The sequence below is a fragment of the Cololabis saira genome, chromosome 11, assembly GCF_033807715.1.
Source record: "Cololabis saira isolate AMF1-May2022 chromosome 11, fColSai1.1, whole genome shotgun sequence".
Lineage (NCBI taxonomy): Eukaryota > Metazoa > Chordata > Actinopteri > Beloniformes > Belonidae > Cololabis > Cololabis saira.
The window spans coordinates 46,809,766-46,835,941 of NC_084597.1; the positions used below are offsets into that span (position 1 = coordinate 46,809,766).

A 26,176-nucleotide genomic window follows, 5' to 3' on the forward strand; every position below is an offset into this window, starting at 1 on the left:
GCACAATAAGAGGAAAAAAAGATTCAAAGATGGCTCTTCAGAAACCAATTGGTCATGAGGAAAGAGTCGTTTTATTCTGAAGCTGTTAAGCTAACATTGACCAGTCTGCTCAGGCTCCATTCAAAGTAGAGTTTGTTGCATTACAGAGTGCTGATCTTTGTTTTAAAGCTGCTAAGCCTAAAGAGGGTTTAGGGACAGCTTATTTGGGCTTCTGTCCGGAGGGTTTACATTCTGATGTGCTAGTGGATTGTGTCATCCAGGGGTTCTCACTGGGTTTTAATTTTGTAAGTACATAGTTGTTCCCTCTGTATATTATTCACAGATAATGACCTAGGCTCATGATAACCCAATGTTTGGCCACCTTGCTGGGACTTACAGTCAAATATTGGAATGCATTTTTTTAGCTTGGCTTGCAGTCAGATGTTGCTGACAGTTGTTCTACACGTACCGTATTTTCGCGACCATAAGGCGCACATAACATTTTTTTTTTTTTTCTAAAATGTGCCGCGCGCCCTATGAAACGGTGCGCCGTTTCTATTACCTGTATTACGGTAATGTGAGGCGGAGCCACCATGAGAACGGTAAAGGGAGAAGGGGGCGTGTGAAGCACCCGTGAGTTGTGGACGTGAATGAGACCATCCTCAGACTGAAAGGGTTTGATTGATGTGAAAAGTGAAATAAAATATCAAACTAAGTTTTGCTCCGCTCTATTTTTAAATAAGCACACTGCTTGTGTGTGTGTTCTGCAGCGCGTGTGTGTTTTGCGGCTCGCGTGTGTGCAGCTCCGTCTGTGTAGACTGCACCTTTTGGGTCGGTGCGCCGTGTGTGTGTTTCAAATCCAAAAATTACACACAAAACTGAGGGTGTGCCTTTTCACACGGTGCGCCGAATGGTCGTGAAAATACGGCATGTCAACTAGCAGGGAAACTTAACTAAATGATTTCTCTTGCATCTTTGCAGTCAACTCCTGTGGTGGGAGAACCCTTCAAAATACTCCTGAATTTTCCCGATTCCACAAAAGGTGATATTCTTGGCCTGATGCTTGGCCATATATGGATGTTTTTAGATGTGCCAAACTCACTGTTAAGTAAGTAAGCTAATCATAAATATAAGATCATAAACAGCAACCCCACCATGTGTGTCTCCCTACAGTGTGTGTCACTTCAAAGGCGGCCTTAAGTACCTTCTGAAAAATGGCCTTGCAGTTTTTGGAACAAGCTCATAGAGCTCTTTCTGTCTGTTGGTTCCAAAGGCTGACGCAACACAACGCTTTAGCACAGTCTTTAGGAAGGTTAATCATGTCACTAACTCTGATTCCTTTTCTACTCCATAGGGCTGAGTAGTGCATTGTCTGGGTAGGTTCGGCTCGCTGTGGGACAAAACTTTATTTGGTGAAAGGCATTTGGTAGATAAACTTGACACAAAGAGCCCCTGACATCTCCACCCCAGGTAAGTGTATTCAGTACACAGTAATGGCATTTGGTTTGCATAATGCACCTGTCACATTTCAGTGACTGATGTGGAAAATGTCTGGTGTAGCTACCTATGAAGCTTACTTGGATGATGATGTGTATGCAAGTGATTGGTAAAGTTGTGCATGTACTTTAGATATATTTAAATATCTGAAAATGTCTCTTTGAAGCTGAACCTGAGATACCATATCTTGGCAAGGAGATAGGCCAAAGACAGGTTCTTCCCCTTCTAGCCAAGATTAGTGTTTTTATGGAATATCCAGTTCCCACTAGCAACTGTCAAGAATGTCATGTCTTAGTGTTAGCTGGTTATTACAGACCTTTTGCCAATACTTTGCAACCAATGTATCTTCACTGACTGTTCTTCCTACCTCTGTTAAAGAATTTACAGGTATGTGTCGGACTTGAGTTGTGAGCAAGTTAATATGTGCTGTTATGAGAGCTGTTTAAGCATCTCACCGGTTGTTGCTGCTGCGTATTTCACTCACGGGTGGGTCTTCAGAGGGGACTGGGGGGGCGGTACTCCCCTGGCCCGGGCTGCAGGCCAGGGGAGTACCGCAAGATTTTTTTTTTTTTGTGGCACCACTTGGTTCATATTAGGTATACAGCATTGTATAATATGTTGTGCTGAGATTGTCACACTCACAGTTAACATTAAAACAAAAACTGCAAGTGAATCTCCAAATGTATTTTGGGTAAAATCGATCGTCATCAACAGCCGTCTATCAACGTCATACATCATCATTGATCACTTGTCAACAGAGCACAGTAATCCTACAGCCGAAATATGAGCGGGAGTTATAAACACAAAAGTGGAGCAATAAAACGCAAAGAAAAAGAAAAAAGGGAGCAAGAAAAAGCCAAATTTCCCAAGCTAGCCCTAACCCTAACCCTAACCCTATCTTGTTCGCCTTAATCGCCTTAATCCTCCTCCTGTGGGAGATGAACCACGTTGTTAGCAGCGCTTCATCCCCGGCCCCTGGGCGAGTTTGCGGAGCACAAGGCTCGCCCAGTACCTTCAAGTAGTGGTGAGTAGGCCACAATACTTCAAATTGAATTTGAACTTGTATGTGAATTCATGGGCAGCCGTGCCAATTTAACTACACTACTGTCTAGTTAGTTGAAGTGGAAGTTTGATGGTGATTTCAGAGTGATATGGTGGCTCTCCGTGGTGCTGAACTCCTACAAATGCGTTGAATTTGTGTCTGAAATGTATTTGTTTTATTAGGCTATGTTTTTGTTGTTTGTGTGGTTTGTTGGACTATGTTGTTGTCTAAAGTTAATCCAAACTGTTACACTACAGTATAAGCCTGGTTAGGTCTCAGCCAATAAGAGTGCTGGGGGTTAGTATGTAGGGACCCGGATGTGTCGTCGTTGGTTACTGTTGCTAAGGACGTTGAAGTAAACGGTTAACAGCAAGTCACTCTCTCTATCTCGTTATTTTAAGATAGTTAAGCTTAGAGTAACGTAACATGGTGTCAGAGTGAAACTAAAAGCACCTTGCAAAGGGATGAGCCTCCAAAAGTGAAGTGGTCCGGACGAACGGGAGACGGTGTTAGTGCTACAGTATTTAACTGGCTCCAGGCTGCAAAGGGCCCGGTCACATGCCCTGTCCCCCGGCCCGGCTCTGATATGTTCCTCTACTGATTTCACTACACCCTTTAAACTTGAAATTGATGCTAGCGGTACCATTTCTGGAGCTGTCCGTATTCAAGAAGAAACAACAGCCCTTAAAAACACTGTCTACAGTTCTCAAAGAAGCTACAGCACCATTGGCAAAGGATTCTTGACAGTTCATGTAATTTCCTCTTTTCAGCCTGTTATCGTGTACACTGACCATAATCCTTTGGTTGTTTCTTCATCATACGTACAAGAGTAACCAAAGGCTGAATATATGTTGGACCAACATTGTCCAAAACTACTCATGATGCCTTGTCAAGAGTATGTGAATAATGACACCAGTACCATTTTTTTATCAGGGTGGGTATTGCACTCAAACTTCTGACTCCCATACCAGCTCAATCAGTTGATTGAAAAGCACCAATTACTCATAATCTGAGCCTGCATTCGTATTTCCTCTACTCAGGTCTCCAGCTCTCCCTCGCCATTGAGCAGCAGGACTAGCATACATAATGGATACATCATTTTCTTATCAGTTGTTCATTTCCCCTAATAAATATTCAAGTTTCCGCCCCAAGTCCTGATGTTGTGTCCATCTTTAGGTTGGTGTTTGACGAAGCTGTAATAGCGCTATCTACTTTCAGACTGAACTCATAACTTCGTCTCGATGATGGGTCAGTAATGCAGCGGTTTTGATGTCAGAGCATTAATTTGCAATGAATGAATGAGTTGAGTATTGATTTTTTCAAAAATAAACACCGTGACATTTTCCAACCAAGCATGCTAACTGTAGCAATTTGAAAGATAAAAAAACAACACCCTTAAAAACGTAAATGCATTTTTTTTTACAATTACAGTTAAGCTTCCACAAATTAGCAGTAGCTAAAAAGAAAGCTATTGTGACACCTTATGAAATAAAGAAAGCCCTTTTCTAATGATTTAATTTTTCAAATTATAATTGACAAGTAAAAAGAGCCTGTGGTTTAATTAAATTGTCCAATGTGTAGCCCATTGTCTAGTATAACTGTAAGATTGTTACCCGATGAGGAAAAAATGTTGCCCACCACTCATTTAAGTCATAACTTAGTGAGACAAACTGAGACTCAGTGAGATGCTGAATGCTCAAGGCATCACAGAACAAGACCTTGAACAGTGAATGTCACGTATCTAGAATGGGGAATGTTACTTCACAGTATTTGATCCCTTTTTTGTGCATCTGTAATGCTCTATGATATATTTCTTTAGTGATTACACATTCTGTGGAGAATTCAAGTTGGAAAGAAGCATGTTTTGATTATTATTTTGGATTATTAGCACCTGTTATTTTAAGCATGTCTTTTTCTGTCCTCTTAACACATTTATTAAAAACAAGGGATCCTGGTAAAGCTGAGTCAAAGCATGTTCTCTGCAAGATCATGCTTTTAACCAACCTACATTTAGACCATATTATGAGTAATGTTATGCCATTACAAAAGTGTAAAATAATGTGTAATAGCACACAGAATAACATTTTTCAAACTCTTGACTCTTCTGAGAGAAAAACAGGATTTTAGTTGTATGCATTTGTTTATTATGACATTTTCACCACAAAGTGAGATGTAGCCCTTTTCAGATTGATAATTCCACTCTTCCAAGCAATTGTGTCTTGAACTGAATGTGTTTGATGATTTGATCCATAATCAAACTTGTAATAAAGGTATTAAATGACCCTTGTTGTTTCAGTACATAGAACAATCATTCAAACATGCATTGTGTGTTTACTATGTTGTCTTACTGTATGTTAAATTTCGTTGTAAAATCTGACATGGGTGAACTATGTAAACAACAAGCTATGACAAAACTAAACATCCGTATACTAGCATTTTCCTCCTCTTTGCTTTAACTGCTGTAAGACAGAGCACACTCAATGAGTTCAGCTGGAAGAGGAGGAGGATAGAGGAATGTTCCAGAGTGCTGATAATGGATACAAATTACACACACACACACACACACACACACACACACACACACACACACACACACACACACGCACACGCACACACACACACACACACACACACACACACACACACACACACACACACACACACACACACGCACACGCACACGCACACGCACACACACACCAACTCACGGACAAAATACACAAAACAAACTTGAACCAAAACTCATCCCCTCTTTTCCTCTCCGAAAGTGCTCCCACTTTTAGACATGCACTCAAACGCACAAACACACATTCTCAGCGATCCGGATGGAATCAAAGGGTATTAGCTGTATGGTGTTCGGTTCCCCTGGTCCTTTCCCAACATTCTCCACAGCTGTACGATTACACAGGTGTTTGGCAAAAACATACCGTTAAGGACCACAGAGGAGCTGCATGTGTGTGTGTGTGTGTGTGAGTTAGTGTGTCTGTGTGTATGAGGGTGTGTGTGTGTGAGAAAGTAAGTGCATCTGTGTGCATATTTGGGGAAAAAAATGAATATGCATGTGTGGTTTCATGTCTGTTGTGTGCTTGCTTGCACAGCTTTCCTGCAGAGCTATGTGTGTTTGTGTTTAAGTGTGAGTGTGTTTATGCATTAGTTCCTCCCATTGACTCAGCCCTCCTAGTTATTTGGCCACCACTTTTTTTTTTCTTTACTTGCAATCTATCTCCTCTTTTTTTAACGTTTGTAGTATTGTTAAAAACAAATCCAGCAAGAGCAAGTGTTACTTTATAACTCTTATCTTGTATCACGGTTACAGTTGGTATCATTTTTACCTAGCTGGATTTTATAAGTTAATGTTTTCTACCAAATATCTCCCAACAAATCTTCTCTCTGGCTACTTAAAAAAGTCTAATGAAGCTGCTTAATCCCGTAAAACTTTTCTCCTCATAATAACTCTATCAACCCTATCAATACACTGATTAAACACAATCACCTTATTTATTTAAAGAGTCTTTGGCTTAAGACAAAAAGCGTGAAGCTGCGGTAGAAAGGAATGCCTCACCATTTTGCTAAGACTTTATGACTATCTGTCATAAATGAAGAATGTATCCAATATGAAAGAAAAAAGAAAAGCCTCCTCCACCCCCTGTATAGAGATAAAAACATAAACTTGTGCTCAACGAATTGGCAACTCAGACTTTTGCCAGAGACACATCCCATTTTTACCTCAACCACATGAGCACAAAAACCTTTTAGTGGGCAATGTACCTGGTGATTGGACAAATATAACGCCTCATTAAGAATGGCCATTTCTAATCTGATCATTGTGCATATTGCTACTGAAAACTGCAAGCTAAAGTAATGCATTAACTTCTTGCTGCAAGGTGCCACCTGCGTTGTCTTATTTGTCTGGGTGCTGGGTATCCTCTTTTGCACCGTGACTTGAGTTATGAGTACATTTATCATACAGTACAAGAAACCGTTTGTGTGTGCAGGTTTCAAAAGGGTCCATATGTAAGATTTACTGGGAGGATTTTCTTTCACTACAGATTTATAAAGACAGCATATTTGATTTGCTCGTCTTGTCTAATTGGAATAAAAGTAACACTCAGTCATTGGGCCGTGCCATTATGGTGAACTATAAAACAGAGTGTCAGTGTAAGAAGTGGGTTATCAGGCTCAACCCAGATCAGTTTCCCCTCTACCATGACACTATTATTTCATCATACAAGTGACATTTCTATGTAATCCCTACATCATCAAAGTTGTTCTGGTAAGCCATCGTAGTGAGTCTACATGCATAATATCTGCACACCGAAACCTGTAAACAGATTCAATTAAACCATCACTAATAATATAAATGTTACTAATACAATTGCTATGAAACTGTGCTTTTGCTGCTTTAAGAAGAGAAAAAACACTTCACTTTGAGTAAGAGAGATGATGTCTCATGGCACAATGTTCCAGGATCAGTCTATTGATTCCTGTCCACAGGTACGATTCCTCTCTTTTTTGTGTGTTAATAGATAAAAACTCATTGTCTTCACATTTTGTAAAATAATTACAAAACTTATGTGGTATTATATTTTAAAGAGCAACAAAATCCAATCCTGTTCCACTTGCTGGTGTTTTTAAGCAACTTTATTTTGAAATGATCATTTGTGTTCACATTTGCTTAGGGTCAGGCTACGAAAACTTTATGGTAAACTAAGAAACCTCTTGAACTTTATTAGAACAGACATACTGCATAAAACAAAAACAATCAAAATAAAAATCCTTTTTTCTGGACCACTGGCTGACGAGTCCTGCCTCCTTGTCCTAACATAAAATGTACTGCACTCACAAAACCCACTTACAGTCTGTACATTACTTTGCAAAATGTCCATGGAGTCAAAAAAACAAAACAAAAAAAAGAGATTGAATGTGATTTAATCAGCACAAATGTAAAAGTTTACTTTAGTGACTATTGTGGCAGCAGAAGAGAAAGCAGGTAACATTCTTGTAAAAACAGGACATTGGGACAGATACATGGTGGAGGTGGGTGGGTGGATGGGTACGAATAGCAACTGACTTCATAATTGGGCTTTATTGTGCCACATCATAACAGTTTCTAACCTTTGATTGAATTATTTATTCATTTTATATTTTATTTCCACTACTGGCATATATTGTCTCAGAAGGGAAAGACAAACAACTCGGCAAACAATTCAGCTTGGAAAACTTCCTCCCCCACCATCCCCACACATCTTTATGTGATATATTTCGACCACCTAGCTTGAGTTTTGCAGTGTGGTTTTGATCTGGATGTGACTGACAAACTGTGTTTTGTGTCAAAACTCTGTGATCCCGCTCCGTTTCAAGGTTGAAATTTAGACTAAACCAGAATGTGTTGTGCAAATGTTATGTAACTTTCCTCCTATTCACATGCTGATAATGAAAAAGAAGCTCTAAGAGCATTATACTTCGGTTTTGCTGCTATTAAAGATCATCCTGAGGTCAACGTAGTAATTAAAAGGAGAAGGGAAGAAATGTAGGATGATTAAAAAAACAACATAATTTCAGTGGTAAAAAAGGACTTTTGTTCATATTAAAATATTCTCATATTAATTTGAAGGAATTTTTGTCCACTTTTAGGAGGCGATGTATAGCTACAATAATTCTCTGTGCCTGATGTCAGAAAAAAAACAGCCAAAATTGTTTGCTGAGACAAGTATGTGTCAGTTACGATGAAACTAGCACACAGAGCAGTGGTGGACATCATGGCAAAGGTGGCTAAGATGCTCAAGAAAGTAATCATGGAAGAGAAAATGAGAGAATGACTTAGGAAGAGATCAAACTAAACTAAGTCTTAGATTGCACCGTAAAAGCAGCTTAATCTCTATTACCTATAGGGGGACCCAATGCAATAAAAATGATACAAGTTCTTCTACATTGTGTTAAAACACAGAACTTGCATAGCAAACTTCCCTTCATCCTAAATATAATATACATATTTTTTTACTTTTTTACTATGTTTGGTGCCTTTTAGGTACAACTATATTATACAGGTTCTCCTTTTAATACTGACATTAAGGCATGATGACATGATTATTCAAAAAAGTGCTTCACCTTGCCAACTACCAAACTGTAAGTGACACTTTTTTATCATCCTGCTTTCTCTATCTTAGTAAAACCAATGCAAAAATCACAGTTTCCTTTTTTGCTCAACTCCAGCTGTGGAAGTTTTTTTATCTGCCATCAGGGAACATTTTCATGTTTCCTTGATATTAGAGTCTGATGTGAAATTTTTGTAGAGGTCGGGCCTTGGCCCACTGACTTGTCTAAGTTGAATCTGACTACATATTGGGCTCAGAAGGTGCTCAGGGTCCTCTCAGTGAAACTGTAGGGGCTATGAGGGAATGATGGAAGATTTGCTTTTAAGGTAATTTTTTGGTTCATGCCCCCATGTGAGTTTACATTAAATGAAAATGCTACAGGGAGTCATATCAATAGTTTGTGTTTTGCTGTTAGTTAAACCATTGGGGAGCCCAGAGTGCAGTGCCTGTCAGGTGTGTACCAGGTGTGGATAAAGGCCTCTCTGTGACAACTAATTATTTATTTTGTTGATTTTATAAGCATACTGCACACTGACTATCATCAGTATAAACACGCAGCTGGCTGCCGTGCACTGCATCTCCCCTAAAATTGTCCTGTCAACACTTTTTAATATTAAGTCTCTGCAGAGAAGAAATACTTTCACCTGTTTCTTTTCTTTCTTTTACAATTAATTTCCACATGGTTTTAAGTTTGTTTGAGAGCGAAGGGTGACAAGAGAGCAACAGACAAAAAACCCTTTATGTTATGCACCTGTGAGTCTTGTTTTTTTTTTTTGTTTTTTTTTCCAAGTCAGTATTTTCTATGTGAGACAAATCCACACATGCAGGCTGCAATTTGCAAAAATAGGCCACTCATTTTATACCTGCAGGCTGTAGGCTGTGCAAAACAGAAGGAGTAAGTATTGCAGAAGTATTTCCACGGAGGAGGCTCCTGGTAATGCTGTAGTTTAGGAGGTGACCCATAGGGGGGGAGACCATGCAGGTCAAGCATTGCACTTGTTTCCATGCAATAAGGAGTCCAAACAAACTTCAAGAAAATTACCAGAAGGAAATATCCATACAATATGGGTGTCTGTACAATAAATTATCATTACACACATTAAACATTAAACTAACAAATACAAGGAAAAAAAAATCCATGAAAAAATATTAAAATAATAGTCGAAAAGTTTTATTTCTCTGGTGTTAAGCAAGACCATAGTTGAGCCACAGAAGGCCGTCTAAAACAGACTTTGCCTCTGACAAATCAAAGCAACCATTCAAATTAAATCACAAATTTAGTGTATTTATTTCCTCGCAGAGTTTTTTCTCTCCTGTTGCAGCAGCAGCAGAGGCAGCAGCGGCTTGGAGCTCGGTGGTGTTAGACGCCACTGTAAGCTAGATGGCCGCACGAACACACTTATTCCAGCGAGGCTGTGCCAGACTCGTAGAGCTCCGTCCTGCGCGCCCGGAGATCCCCAGCAGCCGCAGCCGCGCGGAGCGCACCGTCCGCCCGCCCGCTAAGGAGAGCAGCTCCCCTCCCTGCACACACTCTCCCGCTGACTGAGAGCACAGGCAAACACACACACAAAAAAACACACATTTCCAAGGTGAAATTTTCTCTCTTCCTGAAACACAACGTGTTATTTATTTATATCTTGTGAGAGCCTGCCAGTCAGCCGCGGCGGACAAACTGCGAGCGAACGCCGGGAGGTCGGACTTGTTCGGCTGAAAGGAAACACACCAAAACACACGCGAAAAGACTCCACTTCTGTCGCCCCCTTGTTTGATTTCCTGCCGGTTTGCTCTTTTTCTTTTCTTTTTTTTTTTGGCTTGCGATTTATTTCCTCCTACTACACCGGGACCCTGGGACCGAGATCCAGCTCCGAGGATGAAAGAAAACTAGATTTGTGATCGACACTCGCAAATTTACTGGATTTATTTCGCCGTGGAGGAAAAGTGACCCGGGAGCGGAGCGGGTGCGCACAAAAAAAGCCCCCCCAAAAAAGCCGAGGTCTTCCACCTCTCTACTCTTCTCTTCTCTCCTCTCCCTCCCGCCATCTCTCCATCTATCATTCTACCCACCTATCCTCCTCTGTCTGTCTATCTATCTATCTGTCTCTCCATTTGTTTCCATGTTTGTAGGTCCGCGCGATCTTTCTAAAATGCATCATCAACAGCGGATGGCAGCTCTGGGAACGGACAAGGAACTGAGTGACTTACTGGATTTCAGCGCGGTAAGGAAATCCACCTTCTTCATTTTTGTTAATGTGAATATAATGACTAGTATCATGTCAGCAGAAGCCGTAGAGGCGTACTGTAGGCTTCACGGCGACCACTGTTTACATTTGTAATGTATGAGTTGCACATAACGCACATTTTAACCCTTCATTCAGTCTTTTAACTATTACAAAAAAAAGTTGTGCTTTATTTGCTATAGCAAAACAGTCTGTGCATATTATTGGTTTTGTGTTGTTTAATTTTTTATTGTTTGTATGTATGCAGAGAATGTGATGCATTAGTAATTTTGTTGTCTTATAGATGCCAAACAGCGATTTGAAAATGTTCTCAACACCCATGGTAGTATATCTCATTTTAAGTCCTTTTTCCTTCATGTGTAGCATGATTATTCTTATTCTTATTTTTTTATACATTTATTTATTTATTTTTGTTGATATAGGGGTTAGAAAGTGTTTGATTTGGTTTGTTATTTCGCAGTCTACCTCATGCGCTCTGCATTGTCTGCAGAAAATTTAAGCTGCAAAAAAAAAAAAGGGTCCATGTGAACCTGCATGCATTGATAGACAGCCTGACAGGGAGCCGAAAAGAGGGGAATGTGTTACACTTTCTGTCTGCAGCTTAAATGCTCCCGCAGCAGGCTGTTAAATGTCCCAACCTGTGACTCCGTCCTTTACTTTTTCTTTGGTCAGAACAGCTTGTGAACTTGACGGACAGGAAATACTGTAGGGTCCCCGCTCTCGGCCATGTTTTCTCACTGCCTCTCCTCCTTTGGGAGCAACTTTTGTCACGGGAGGAGGAGGAGGAGGGAAAAAATGATCAGAAACGCTCTGTAACCCAAAGAAGAAGAAAAAAAACCCTGACTTGCATTTATTCTTAAATGAAAGTAGGAATAAACCTCATGATATCAGCACCTATCTGTCTTCCACACAGGAATGTAGGGATGCTGCTTGGGATGCTAATAGAGGAATCACTAATTTTACACCCAATACTGTGAATTTGTAATAGAATGTTATCAGTGCTGTCTGTGCAATTAAAGTGACTGCATACAAGTATATGCATGCTGTTTTAGGGAAACTAAAGGAGGCATTTTCAAAATGAGAATAAAATAAATAAGAACAAAATGCAGAAGAGAAAACCTTTACAAATAAAGTCTTAAGTCTCTTTAGGAGTGGTAACACACAGCTGCGGCCTGCATGCACACTCTGTTAAAGCCACTGCAGGAATTCTACAAATGAGTTGAACCAGAAAACTGTTTATAAGGACAATTCAACATGACAGTAAGCCCTTTAAAGTCACACATTTAGGTGTTTAAGGATCCAGTATGGATAAATGCGTATATGTCAACTGAACAAAATAAAAATATCTGTCAGTGCAAAGTGGCTCCCAGTATATTCACATTAGCATCAGAACGTAGTAGTATAGTCTTGTGAAATTTAAAATGCACATGTATTGGTTGAGTCAGTGCAATTTACCATAAATACTGATCATTGTAAGAAGGTCAATACCCAATTTATCCTGAAAGGTTTTACAATAATGATAATCACATTTGTAAATTTCTATCACGGATATACAGTTTGTGTATCTGTTAATGTATCACAGAATTATTTCAAAACTGTTGTAGTGATTATTACAAAAAAAACAAAAAAGCCAATAGCAGAGTTATTAGATAGACAGACCGACGGCGTATTCAATTTTCAATTCAATTCAATTTTATTTGTATAGCGTCTAATACAACAGATGTTGTCTCTAGACGCTTTCCAGAGATCCAGAACATGAACATAAACATAAACATAAACCCCCGAGCAATTATTACATAAACAATGGCAGGTAAAAACTCCCCTAGTGGAAGAAAAACCTTAAGCCAAACAGTGGCAAGAAAAACTCCCCTTTAGGAGGAAGAAACCTTGAGCAGGACCTGGATCATAAGGGGGGACCGTCCTGCCAAAGGCCAGACTATGAATATAATAACACAAAGGTCTAGCAAGCAAAAAAATTTTTTCCCCGAGTTAGATTTTTTACTGATTTTGTTGAATATAAATCAACATGTATTAAAAGATAATAATATATCCAAAGTTTAAACAACAACTGGCAGCAGTAGCTAATATGTGTCGTTATAATTGCGGGCCATGCATTAATTGCATCCACTCATCCGTCTTTATGTGTTCAAAATCTGACATTAGCCGCTTAAAGCAATTAGACGGTGGCATCGATGGAGGTGCAAATAATCACAATTACATCGATTGTCACCAGTATTTCTACTCTCATGTGTTACAGCTGCAAGTGTAAATGCAAAAAGACAAAAAAAAATGCTGTATGTGAGATACATACCAGAAGGCCCATCATGCTGTATTTGTTACATTGATTGAGTTTTATTCTAGTTGATTCCAGTAAAAGTCCCTCAAAACTTCAAAACCCCCCTGAACCTTTGAAGCTCAGATATTGCTCATGATCACAAAGATCTGACCACAGACACATAAAGCCTGATGCCTATCCAGAGGGTTTATCCACGGGGGTTTGATGTCTCGCACTGATGATGTGAATTGTTGTATTGTCAGGCTTTACAGTAATTTGTAGGAGCCAGCATTTGGCTTCAGTCTGTCTTGATATAGGTTTTACTTTCCTGTACAGTGAATGTGTAATTAGTTTGGATGATTTTAAGTCAGGTAGTAAATAAATATTAACCGTTTCATTCCAAAATAAGCAATAACATATTTGGCAAAAGTGACACTTGAGAATAAAAAGCTTGACTCACTGACGTGAGGAGGTGACTGAAATGGTCACGTTTGATTTTCAGAGATGCTGAGTGACAACTTTTGGTTTCTTTCCTCATCACAAAAAGGATGCCATTGTATTTTTCCTGACATCTGTGTTGGCTATGATACGTTAGCTGAATCTGTTTAATGATGAGGACTGGGTACTCAACCAAACGTGACCACAGCGTCCATCGGTGCTTTATGTCAATCCGTTTACTGGACAGTGTTTCCTGAAGTATTAATGATATGCTTGCGTCAAAATGCCACGGGGATACAACACAAAAGATCCTTTTTTGCAGTATCTTCACACCTCTGGTCAGAGCAGGTAGTTTCAGCGTGGTGAAGAGAGCTACTCTACTCCACCCCCTCTAGTTTAAGATCATTGCTCCTCTCCTCTGAGGTAGCAATAGCAGTATGATATGAAATTGGATGGACAAATCAATTGATCCATACATTTTCTACATTGTGTTCATCCTGCCTCATTAAATCATTTGGGCTTGGAAAGAGGATGCAAACTAGGAATGGGGGATATTTTACCGTTCACGATAAACCGTCAAAAAAATTCCCCACGGTAAGAATTTGTCATCTCGTGGTAAAAACGATAAATTCCCGATGATGACGTTTTTGTGTAAAAGTAGGAAGGAAGGAAGGAAGGAAGGAAGGAAGGAAGGAAGGAAGAAAGAAAGAAATATATGAGCCTGAAAGAAATAAAGAAAGAAAGAAAGAAATGAGCCTAAAAAGAAAGAAATAAAGAAAGAAAGGAGCCTAAAAAGAAAGAAAGAAAGAAATATATGAGCCTGAAAGAAAGAAAGAAAGAAAGAAAGAAAGAAAGAAAGAAAGAAAGAAATGAGCCTAAAAAGAAAGAAATGAGCCTAAAAAGAAAGAAAGAAAGAAAGAAAGAAAGAAATAAATGAGCCTAAAAAGAAAGAAAGAAAGAAAGAAAGATATGAGCCTAAAAAGAAAGAAAGAAAGAAATGAGCCTAAAAAGAAAGAAAGAAAGAAAGAAAGAAAGAAAGAAAGAAAGAAAGAAAGAAAGAAAGAAAGAAAGATATGAGCCTAAAAAGAAAGAAAGAAAGAAAGGAGCCTAAAAAGAAAGAAAGAAAGAAAGAAAGAAAGAAAGAAAGAAAAGAGAAAGAAAGAAAGAAAGAAAGAAAGAAAGAAAGAAAGAAAGAAAGAAAGAAAGAAAGAAAGAAACATTCCCGTTGATGACGTTTTTGTATTGGTATTTTTTTTATCGTTAACAGGATAAATGCCAGAAATTATCGTGATACATTTTTTAGTCCATACCGCCCATCCCTAATGCAAACTCCACAGCAAAGGGCCCTGATCGAGCCCTCGCAGCTTAACTGCACAACTGTGCTGCACCTCTTCAATTCAGTGGAATTCAGTTCAGCTCAACTCAATAAGACCATATTAACCTTATTATTCTTCAATCAAAATTGTAGATAATGGTGCTTTAAAAAGCAATTGATATTACAGAGAAGTACAAAGTAATGATTCGAGCCTATATTTAGAAATAATTCAAAGATTTATATTGACTTTTTTAGGCGTAGGCGGCCTGGTTTGGGGTGTGACTTGGCACAAAACTTGGTGCTGTTTGACTCGAGATGTTGCCTTGAGAATGACTTGGCAGTGGTCGGCTGTGGATCAGTGGGTACAGTCGGCTGTCTTTTCATTGAAAGGTTGATAGATCGATCCCTAACCCTGTTGTGTGTCGTAGTTCCCTTGGGCATGGATAGCCCCTCATTACGCTCACTGGATTATGGGTGTAGACATCAAAGCACTACTGGAGTAAGTACGTAGTGGAAGTGCTGCATTGTGGGAACTGATAAATGAGAAGGACAATGTAAAGGGCAAGAGCATTTACTTGTTTTGATTTGGGACTTTAGTCTGGACTTAAATATCTTACCACGACTCAGCATGTGCCTGGTTTAACATAACTCAGGACACTTTATGTTTGCTTTGACCTTTTGATTTATTGGATCTCACTTTGGTCTTGCCTTGGATACACTTTTTATAACTTAAGACTTTATTGACTACAGTTGGGACGTAACTCAGAAGTTGCTTGCTGTGACTTTTATTTGACTCTGTATATGTCAGCGTTGGTGTAGGATTTATTACATGTGGATAAAGGACTTGGACTCGGGGCTTACCAGCAATAAATGAATCCTGATGTGATTGCCTTGATAATCACAATTAGAAAATTGCTTCTGACTTTTAATACAGCAATATGTTCTTACCCCATCATGGATCTGTTTTCGCTCCGTTTAACAGCATTAAATAATTCTTTGCTGAAATGTCAATCCCAAATTAGACAAAGGTTTTGGCTGTATAAAAAAAAGCGTGAACAATATAGATGTTTTGGTTTATTTAAAAGGGAAAAAGACTACATTTTTCAGGGTCAATGTATTTGGCACCCAAATGAAGGAGTAATGCATCAGAATAAAGTCAAGTTGTACCCAGTCCAATTCATTATGGATCTTTTTTGGATAAAAAAAAAGTAAAAAGAGAAAAACAAAACTAAATTTTCCTTTCAAAACAATATATGCACCATTTGAAAAACAGAGTAAATGCCCCAGAAATAGCAAACCAAAGACTAATGGCGGCTTTCAGTCAAATGTTGGCATTTTGGAATGAAGCTTTAAGAGTGCAGCGGCGCTGATGTTGCTGTAGAGATGTGTCTTGCTGTCTGCAGTGTCAGTGCTCTCGGAGGTAATGTGTGCTCTGTTTGTCTTGTAGATGTTTTCCCCTCCTGTTAGCAGTGGAAAGAACGGACCAACCTCCCTGGGGAGTGGACATTTCTCCGGCACAAGTACGTCAGTATACCCTCCAGCCCCACTCCTGTTTTGTTTCTCTTCTTCGTCCTCTCCTTTTTACTCTTCTTTTCCTCCAGCCCTCTCTCAGGCTCCTCCTCTCCTCCTTCTTACACCTGCTCGCTGCTGCTTCCATTGCTGTTTGAATCTTTTTGTGTGGGTAACCGTGTTCTGTACATGCACATGCAGTTTTTTGCATTCTCCTTTTATTGTTTGCTAGTCTTTGATTGGTTTAAAATACCCAATATAGATTCTGGTTGGGCGTGTGGAGCTGGTTGGTATTTTTGTCCCACAATCAGGTTGCTTGCTTGATTATATGGCTTAGATTGCACATTATTGTGCCTTAATGTGTTTCTGCTCTGTGCTATTTAAAAGGGAAGAATAAACAAAACAAAACACGGACTAATTTCCCTAAATCAGGTGGACAGTGTTTGTTAGAGATAATCTTTAATGGCAGATAATTGATTGTGTGGTTTTCATTTTTCTTTCTCGTTGTTTTTGTGCATCATGTTTTGTTTTTCAGCAGCTAAAGTTCATTCCTGATGGAGACTTCCTGTTTTTGTGATTTGCTGCGCTCACTCTTTCCTGCTTGTGAGTGTGAGTGCGCGTCTGTGGTGGAGTTCAGTTATTGTACAAAACAGTTGCCGGGGCCGTTGGTGCAGAACAGGTCCAGTCTGGCCTGGACTTGAAAATGTTGTTGGAAGTGGTTTTGATAATATTGATTGGTGAAGCATTGTCAGTGTTTGGGATTCCATAACCTGATCTTGTTGATGTATTGTTTCTAAGGTTCACTATTCTATTCAGTCAGTTGTCATCAAGCAGTTCGGTCAGTAAATTCAGCATCCGCTGCCACGTCCTAATCAAACTCCATCTGACCTTTTTCAAAGTCATTCAGTTAGTCCCTCTGAATGCAGATTTGTCAGCGATGCATTCACCAGCGATGCATTCACCTCTCGTCGCCAATAAGTGTTTTAGTTCAGTCGCAGACACGACAAGAAGCCGCCATTTCAGCCAGACGTTATATATATTGTATATTTTTTATATATATATATATATATATATATATATATATATATTAGGGGTGTAACAATATATCGTGATACAAAAACGTCACAATACGTGTCGTGGAGGTGACAAAGTGTATTGCGATATTGGGTTATTAATATTAATCTATTGTGTTGACTAGAAACGCGCATCCGACCGCGACCGCGCCTCGACCCGCGGACCAAAATCTTTCTCCGCTCAGAAGAAACTAGTACCGTTTTACGGTCTCGTTTTGAGCTCTGAACTTTTACTCATGTAAGGCTGGTGTAGAGTTAAGCCTTACCTTATTAAATTAAACCTTTTTGGGGTGGTGAGTAGGATAAACACGGGGAAACTTCTGCTGAGTTCCAGAGTACTTTACTGTCCGCTCAACAGTGTAGGATTTTAGAGCATCAACACAGCACCTAGTGCTGTATCACTCCGCCCAATCTAAAACAGACTAATCACTACAGATAAACTGACTAGTGTCATTATAGTCCCTGATTTACATAAGAATATAAAGAATATATTTATAAAATAATGAACCCTGAATTACCAAAATAAACTTCTTAACAAAAATAAATCTCCTCTTACACTTATAAGGTGAGCATGAATCAATCTTTTTTATGATGTAAAATTGTATGTATTTATTTACTTTTATTTATTTATTTATTTAATTTTAGTTGTTAAATTAGAAAGAAAAAAGTCAAATCATACATGAGAGAAACTATTCAGTTTGTGGCTAAATATTTGTACTTGTATGAAACTGAAGATGCATAATGCAAACCTGATATTTACTTTTAGTTCAGTTTGTGGAAAATGGTTGGCCTGGCTTTCTCTTTAAAACTTAAACAGTTATAAAGCGTTACAAACTGTAACAAAAGGGCAAACGCACAGCATTGTTTTGTATTTTGTGTCGTTCAAATAAAAGACCATTTTTTCCAGTCATATGTTCCTCATTCAAGGTTGTTAAAAAAATACTGCTATAATATCGTATCGTATCATTATCGTGACCTCAATATCGTGTATCGTACCGTATCGTGAGATTACTGTATCGTAACACCCCTTATATATATATATATATATATATATATATATATATATATATATATATATATATATATATATATATTTTTTTTGTATATATGTAATATGTATATATATATATATATATATATGTATATATCGCTGTGATATATACATGATTTTACACTAAGCATGGTATAATTCTTAAAATCCTGTTATCCTACCTACATTTTGCATTTATATCAAACCAAGTTTTGCTGGAAACTCTACAGGCTGAGTCGAGGTCAGCGGCGACTTAAGACGTCACTTGCGCCTGAAGTTTAATTTGCAGCTGAGGTTTAGCCTAAACTCAGTTGCAGTGTCATCATGAAAGGTCTATTTTCCTGTGTGTTTGCTTAAACGTCACGGCTTGTTTTAATATGACTCATTTAGGAGACGTATACGTCACGCTACACACTCATCTTGGCTCTGCAGGGTTAATCTTTACATTGCATCGTGCCTCCAGCGGAATAACCTGCAGGTTAACTAAACCCACCCCTCTTCCAACAACACATTCAAGTTCAGTTTGGAGATTAGCTCCTGGTTAAACTTGAAATGCTGTGATTTAGTTCATATTACCTTGTTGAACATGATCTCTGTTAGCATATTCATTTTACACTTTTAGGTGCATCTTTGCCAACAATACCAAAAATTAATTTAAGAAATCAGCTGCTTGGTCTGCCCACTGATTATCTCACCAAAGCTCTGAGCTACGAATGATTCAGCTTACTCATTCATCCACTGACTGTTATTTATGTCTGATTTCTCATTGTTTGATTTCTTTTGTCATTTTACAATATCAATATGAAGAATCAAGCACATCAGCATCAACGTCCCTTGAACGCATTTGAAATATTTCAGACTGACCTTGTTAACTACGTTTTCACTGGAATTGGTCTGAAAGAGCTGGTATGGCTGCTGGAGCGGCTTTACCTTTAAAGTTACTTGTAAAATGTTTTTGAAGTAAATATCAAACAGGTGGGAGCAGAGTTGCTTGATCTGACTGGTCACTTTAATATTTGGCACTCAGCTTTGTCACAAACTCCAAGAAGGAAAGTTGACTGACTTCACAGAAAAGCAAGACATTCTTGTTACACAGCTGAAATACTCACAAACAGCTGCCTTCTTTCCTGCTAGAATGTTTTTTTCTTGTAGCAGTAGCTGTGGGGATTTCTTGTGGCTTTGTTACAGTGAGCCTATTTAGTACCGACCCCTCCCTGTACAGATGGAAATGCTAAGAATAAAAACATTGTGATGAAGCTGGCTCACAAACCATAAAGCGGGCATTTAATACAACCTTTGTTATTATTATTCTTATTATTACGCTTGAAATATTTTGTTTGGGTGTCTGAATCAATTAACTCGAAAACTTTGATTTTACACAACTTTATCACTTAGTTTGGCGCAACCGAAGTTTGAAAACTTGTTGTCCAGTAGTAGGGCTGGGGATCGATTCAAATGTCAAGAATCGATTCGATTCCGATTCTTAAGATTCAGAATCGATTATCAAGATTTGATTCAATCCAATTCGATTCCGATATTGATTTGGGTTAGTGTTATTAGGGCCCGAGCACTGAAAGTGCGAGGACCCTATTGTATCTGTGATGTTTATTATTATTATTATTAGGGCCCGAGCACTGAAAGTGCGAGGACCCTATTGTATCTGTGATGTTTATTATTATTATTATTATTATTATTATTATTATTATTATTATTCTCGCCGTAAATAAATTGCCTTTTTGGAGGCCTTAAAATGCTCAAAAACTCACCAAATTTTGCACACGCTTCCAGAGTCGCGTAAAATTACGTATTTTATGGGCGACAGGCATGGGTCAAAAAGGATTAGGCTCTATAGCGCCACCTATTTTATGTTTTTGACGAGCCCCACAATATGGTTTGACTTACAGCAATGACCTTTATGTGTCTATTATATCAGACAAAGCCCTACAAAAAAGTCTCTTGGACCCATGCTCTAAGTTACACAGGAAGTCCGGCATTTTGAACAGAAAATGTCATTTTTCATGAATTCTGATCATTTCCAGGCCTCGTACTTTAACGAACTCCTCCTAGAGATTTTATCAGATTGGCTCACAACTTGGTTTGTACAAAATAGACACATGGCCGACGCTAAATTGCGAAGCTTTTACGTTTTTAGCAGAGGGCTTGACCGTAGTGATCCGGCGAAGTTTGGGGTCATTTTTAAGGCTCGCCATGAAACATCAATTGGCTGTAATTCAGCAATACATTATTTTATGTTGTTGAAAACGTATGTGCATGATTGTAGGCTGAGCCTGAAGACATCTATGGTGGAATATTCAGGATCGGTTGTAGCGCCACCTGTTGGCACCAGGAATTGTCATGTCTTCTAGTATGCATCTGTGCTCAAAGGGAGATGAGCGGATGGATCTCAAAGTTGGTCAGATAAATAGGTAAGACATTGACGATGGCTGACAGAGAAAACTGTAAGTTTTTCTCAAAGGGCGTCGCTGTTAGAGGTTGTCAAATTTCGGTGTCTCGCCATGAACATAAAAGTTGTTTTAACTTTCAAATACTTGGTCCAAATTGACCCAAAATCAATACATTTAATCAGGCTTCCATTCTGATATCCATTCTATATTTGGGACAGTTTGTCACCGACTTTATTCAAAATATGAACTCATTTTGAAATAAATCTTTACTTTGTCATGCAATGTCGAATTAACTTCTAACTTCGTAAAAATATTGTTGAAAATAATATGATTTGAGCATTGTATGTGCAAGAGGCGATTTATAATGAATGTTTTGAGTTGGATTAGAAGCATGAAGCTGTCTGCGGGCCGCGTGCGCGCAGACCGCGGGAACGCGCAGCCGCAGCTCCTGGAAGCTGCCGGGGGCGGGGCGGGGGAGGGGGGTTGTTGCAACTTGCAGCAACATGTGGAGTCACGCCGTCACGTCACGTAAGTTGTATTGTGGTTTTTTAATGCGTGTTGCAATTATTTTATTTTATTATATTATTATATTATTATTGAGCTTCCATCTGCGATCCCGATCAGGAGCGCGCGGCCGCGCGCGGCCGCGCGCGGCCACGCGCGGCCACGCGCAGAGCCGAGAGCCAGTTTCTGCCCATTTCTGCAGCTTTGCCAAAAAATGCTACCTAAAGGTTTTCCACCTTTGTAGAGCCACAACTTTACTGTGTTTTACTCCCTAAACCACTTCCTTTCACCCCCAAGTGGTCCTTGTCTCTTGCCAGGCCGTCATTGTAAATAAGAATGTTCTTAATGACCTGCCTGGTTAAATAAAGGCGAATGACTGAATGAATATCAAATAAAGCCATAGAATTGTTGTTTTTTTTCTCTTTATCGTATAATGTTCACAAAGTGTAATGCATTCATGTCATGGGTCGTGTATTTTGAAGGATCAAATAATCAACATCCCATTATCCATTTTACATCGTGCAAGAAATGATGCAAACTTTGAAAATGGACTGTGCGCATGCGCAGAACCCAAACGTAGCATTTTTTCGGCAGGGAGCAGAAATTGGCAGAACACCGGCTGGGACGGACCTGATGCTCTGATGCGACAGGTCTCTGCTCACACTGACTGTACGTTCATACACGGACGTAATATGGGGGGGGGGGACATGTATCCTGCACTTTTTCAAAAGGCAGTTTTGGTCCCCTGCAGTTTTTACCGTCCAAAAACAATGTTACGCTATATTAAATGGAGACAGGTCAGCACTAGGACCAAGCGGAAAACGGCCGCTCAAGCTGAAGCCTGTTGTTTGGTCTGCCTGGGTCACGTCAGGTAGACGGATTTTAAGAATAAGAATAAGAATTACTTTATTAATCCCCAAAGGGAAATTCCTTTGTATGGCAGCTCATCTACTGTACCATTTGCAGAAGAGAAGCTCTTCTGAATATCTCTTGGATGAGTTGATTATGTTGAAATGTTAATAGATAACCCTTCTGTGGTCTTTTGGTCAAATTGACCCATATTCACTTTTCTTTTATATCAAAAATATGATTTTCATCCATATAACTGCCTCTGTTACACTCATTTCAAATAAAATTGATGATCACTACCAGAGCTGGTAGAGTAGCCAAAAATTGTAAGTAAAAGTACTGTTACTTCAGAATAATATGACTCAAGTAGAAGTAAAAAGTAGTCATTCAAATAATTACTTGAGTAAAAGTAAAAAAAGTACTTGGTGAAAAAACTACTCAAGTACTGAGTAACTGTTGAGTAACGTCTGATTTATTTTTTTAACACACACCCACCCACACACCCATTCAAAAAGACAAAAGTACAAAATAATCACCTTCAGGCAAATTAAAATCAATAAAATAATAAAATAAATTAAAATTAATAAAAAAATGAAAAATAGCTTAAATTAAAATAAGCGTAAAGTAAATTCAAGAACTTTAATAAATAATAAAATAACAGAATAAAAAAATAAATTAAGCACCAGTAGCACAACATTTCAAGCCTTTGTACTTTTCTTTTTTAACCAGGCAGAACTAGAACAAACATGAACTCATAGAAACTCTGTGTGTGTTTGAGTCTGTGTAAATGTGACAAAACATGCAAAAACAAACATTTTTCCCAAAGAATCACTCAGTGATGTCATGAGATTGACGCGTACACGGATAAAAAGGATAAAAGAAAAGTAACAGCTCAACGTTCCTAATGTAGCGGAGTAAGAGGAACAGTTTGTCCTTCACAAATCTACTCAAGTAAAAGTAAAAAGTACAGTTATCCAAAACTACTCCTAAAAGTACAAAATTTCCCAAAACTTACTCAAGTAAATGTAACGGAGTAAATGTAACTCGTTACTACCCTCCTCTGATCACTACTTGCATTGAATTATGGATATTTTATTCAATTTCTCCTCTCCTGTGATATTCAATTTGACCCACCAACCACTGGCTGGTGCTGGGTGGTGGTCCAAACATTTTAAATGATTTCATTTCATTTTCACATATACCCGTCTGTGATAATCCATCAATTTATATGCCTCTGAGTTTAACTATAGTCAAAAAAATTCAGAATTTCGGCTTATCTTTATCTATCTCAAAAATGAGCTATGATTTTATGTAAATGAGGTCTATTGACCATTCATTCCAAAAATAAGTGTAAAATTGGTGGTAATGAGTTGGCGTGAAGTTGACTAACAAGGTGAAACACAGAATTGGGTGATAATTAAAGCTACATGCTTTACAACCAGTAAAACCACAAAGGGAACAGTAAACTTAAAAGTAACAATAGAAAACTAGAAGAACTACTAGAAAACACAGTGAACTGAAAGAGTTTGAGTTTTCTTTTTTTTTTTTTTTTACCTTGTCTGCACACATATTAATGATTGAAACAAGAGGAAAATTGGTTCAAAACGAGCCGGCAATGGCACAGTGTCTGCCCGGCTTTAAACAGAACCGCAGCCAGTACTCGAGTTGTAAAAAAAAATCAGGGGGGATGGTGGATTTGATCATATGGGGACAGATAATTTGTTCTGATTACAAATATTATAATATATTACAAATAATAGCAGTGACCAAAACACCTGCAGAAATACTGCAGGAATGACATAGCAGCAGTTAAATGCAGCCTTCTGTAAGCTTTAAATATCCACTGGGCTTACATCAAATACATCAAAACACAACAATAAAAAACACTTTTCTGAACTTATCAATATGACTCTGTCCTTCACAGGATAAGTAAAATGGATCACTGCAAAAACTCAAAATCTTAACAAAAATATTTGTCTTATTTCTAGTGAAAATGTCTCATTTTAGTAAAAAAAACCTCATTACACTTAAAACAAGACTCATCACTGGAAAAAAAAACACCATTTTCATCTGTTTCACCTGTTCACCTGTTTTCACTTAAAATAAGTAGAAAAATCTGCCAGTGGAACAAGATTTTTTTGCTTGTAATAAGAAGATAAATCTTGTTTAATTTTATTTTTTTTTTACATTTATTGTATTTTTAATATTCTCTTTTTGGGGGGGGCTGGAAGGAGGGGCGTTGGCCATGAGTGCGAGGGCCCGTTCATCGCTGCTTGCAGCTTTAATTATTATTATTATTATTATTATTATTCTCGCCGTAAATAAATTGCCTTTTTGGAGGCCTTAAAATGCTCAAAAACTCACCAAATTTTGCACACGCTTCCAGAGTCGCGTAAAATTACGTATTTTATGGGCGACAGGCATGGGTCCACAAGAATGGGCTCTATAGCGCCACCTATTTTAGGTTTTTTGACGAGCCCCACAATATGGTTTGACTTACAGCAATGACCTTTATGTGAGTATTATATTAGACAAAGAGCTACAAAAAAGTCTTTTGGACCCATGGTCTAAGTTACACAGGAAGTCCGGCATTTTGAACAGAAAATGTCATTTTTCATGAATTCTGATCATTTCTAGGCCTCGTACTTTAACGAACTCCTCCTAGAGATTTTATCGAATTGGCTCACAACTTGGTTTGTACAATCTAGACACATGGCCGACGCTAAATTGCGAAGCTTTTAAGTTTCTGCCAGAGGGCGTGACCGTAGTGATCCGGCGAAGTTTGAGGTCATTTTTAAGACTCGCCATCAAACATCAATTGGCTGTAATTCAGCAATACATGATTTGATGTGGTCGAAAACGTATGTGCATGATTGTAGGTTGAGCCTGAACCCATCTATGGTGGAATATTCAGGATCGGTTGTAGCGCCACCTGTTGGCACCAGGAATTGTCATGTCTTCTAGTTTGCATCTGTGCTCCAAACGAGATCAGTTTCTTGATCTCAAAGTTGGTGAGATAATAGGTAAGGCATTGACGATGAGTGACAGAGAAAACTAAGTTTGTGTCAAAGGGCGTCGCCGTTAGAGGTTGTCAAATTTCGGGGTCTCGCCATGAACATAAAAGTTGTTGTAACTTAAACATAATTGGTCAGAATGAACCCAAATTCAATACATTTAATCGGGCTTCCATTCTGAACAAGTGGATATGACAATCTTGGATGAACTCCATAGCGCCACCTTTTGGTCAGGTATACATTTTTCATCAAATTATGTGCTTTAGTTGCTGTTTGGTTTATCCAATCTTAATAAAATTGACACATTTGATTGGCAGTAGGTTCCTTGTTGACCGTGTCGCGTATCGTGGTCGTAATTTGAAAGGAAGTGGCATTTTTATGTCACTCTGTATTTCTGGTAAAATATTAATTAAAAATCAGAGATTTTGTGTAAGGAAAATTAAATGGCAGTTTCAGATAGCTTACAACAGGACTAAAAAATCATACACTGGAACATATTATTTTCGAACAACTTCGTCACTCTAAAAATTAAAAAAATGAACTAATAACATAAAAAGCTATGTCTTTGTCACAAAATGTCAAAATTGACATCCGACTTCATAGATATGTTGTTTACTATAATGAGAAAATATCTTGTGAATTTCATAAGCCTGAGTGGGACCGGTGATTTTCTATTAATATTTATGTTAAATTCACTGGATTCTTAACTCTGACTGACTCCCTGCAACGGGTGACAGCCAGAGGAGCAGAGTAGAGAAAGGAGGGGTGCTCCCGCGGGGGACGGAGGGAGGGGTGGGGCTTGTTATGCGCGCGCATCTCCCGCGGGGGGGCGGGGCATTGGAGCTGACGTTCAGCGCGGCCGCCATCTTGGATAAGGTACCGACGGCCATCTTGGAGAGGCTGGCAGAGATTTA

General features: G+C 38.7%; 1 protein-coding gene across 3 annotated transcripts in view; it reads left to right on the forward strand.

The window, feature by feature from the left end:
* Positions 1 to 10,040: 10,040 nt before the first annotated feature.
* Positions 10,041 to 26,176, forward strand: part of LOC133455535 (transcription factor 4-like) — a 312,468-nt gene continuing 296,332 nt past the window's right edge. The window contains exons 1-4 of one of the 3 annotated variants that reach the window (XM_061734618.1): positions 10,042 to 10,606; positions 10,738 to 10,829; positions 11,134 to 11,172; positions 16,326 to 16,398. In XM_061734618.1, coding sequence (XP_061590602.1) covers positions 10,758 to 10,829; positions 11,134 to 11,172; positions 16,326 to 16,398 — 184 coding nt within the window. In that variant the 5' untranslated portion in view covers positions 10,042 to 10,606; positions 10,738 to 10,757. Of the gene's footprint in view, positions 10,830 to 11,133; positions 11,173 to 16,325; positions 16,399 to 26,176 lie in introns of all 3 variants that reach the window. The other 2 variants (XM_061734619.1, XM_061734617.1) reach the window with 2 other exon arrangements.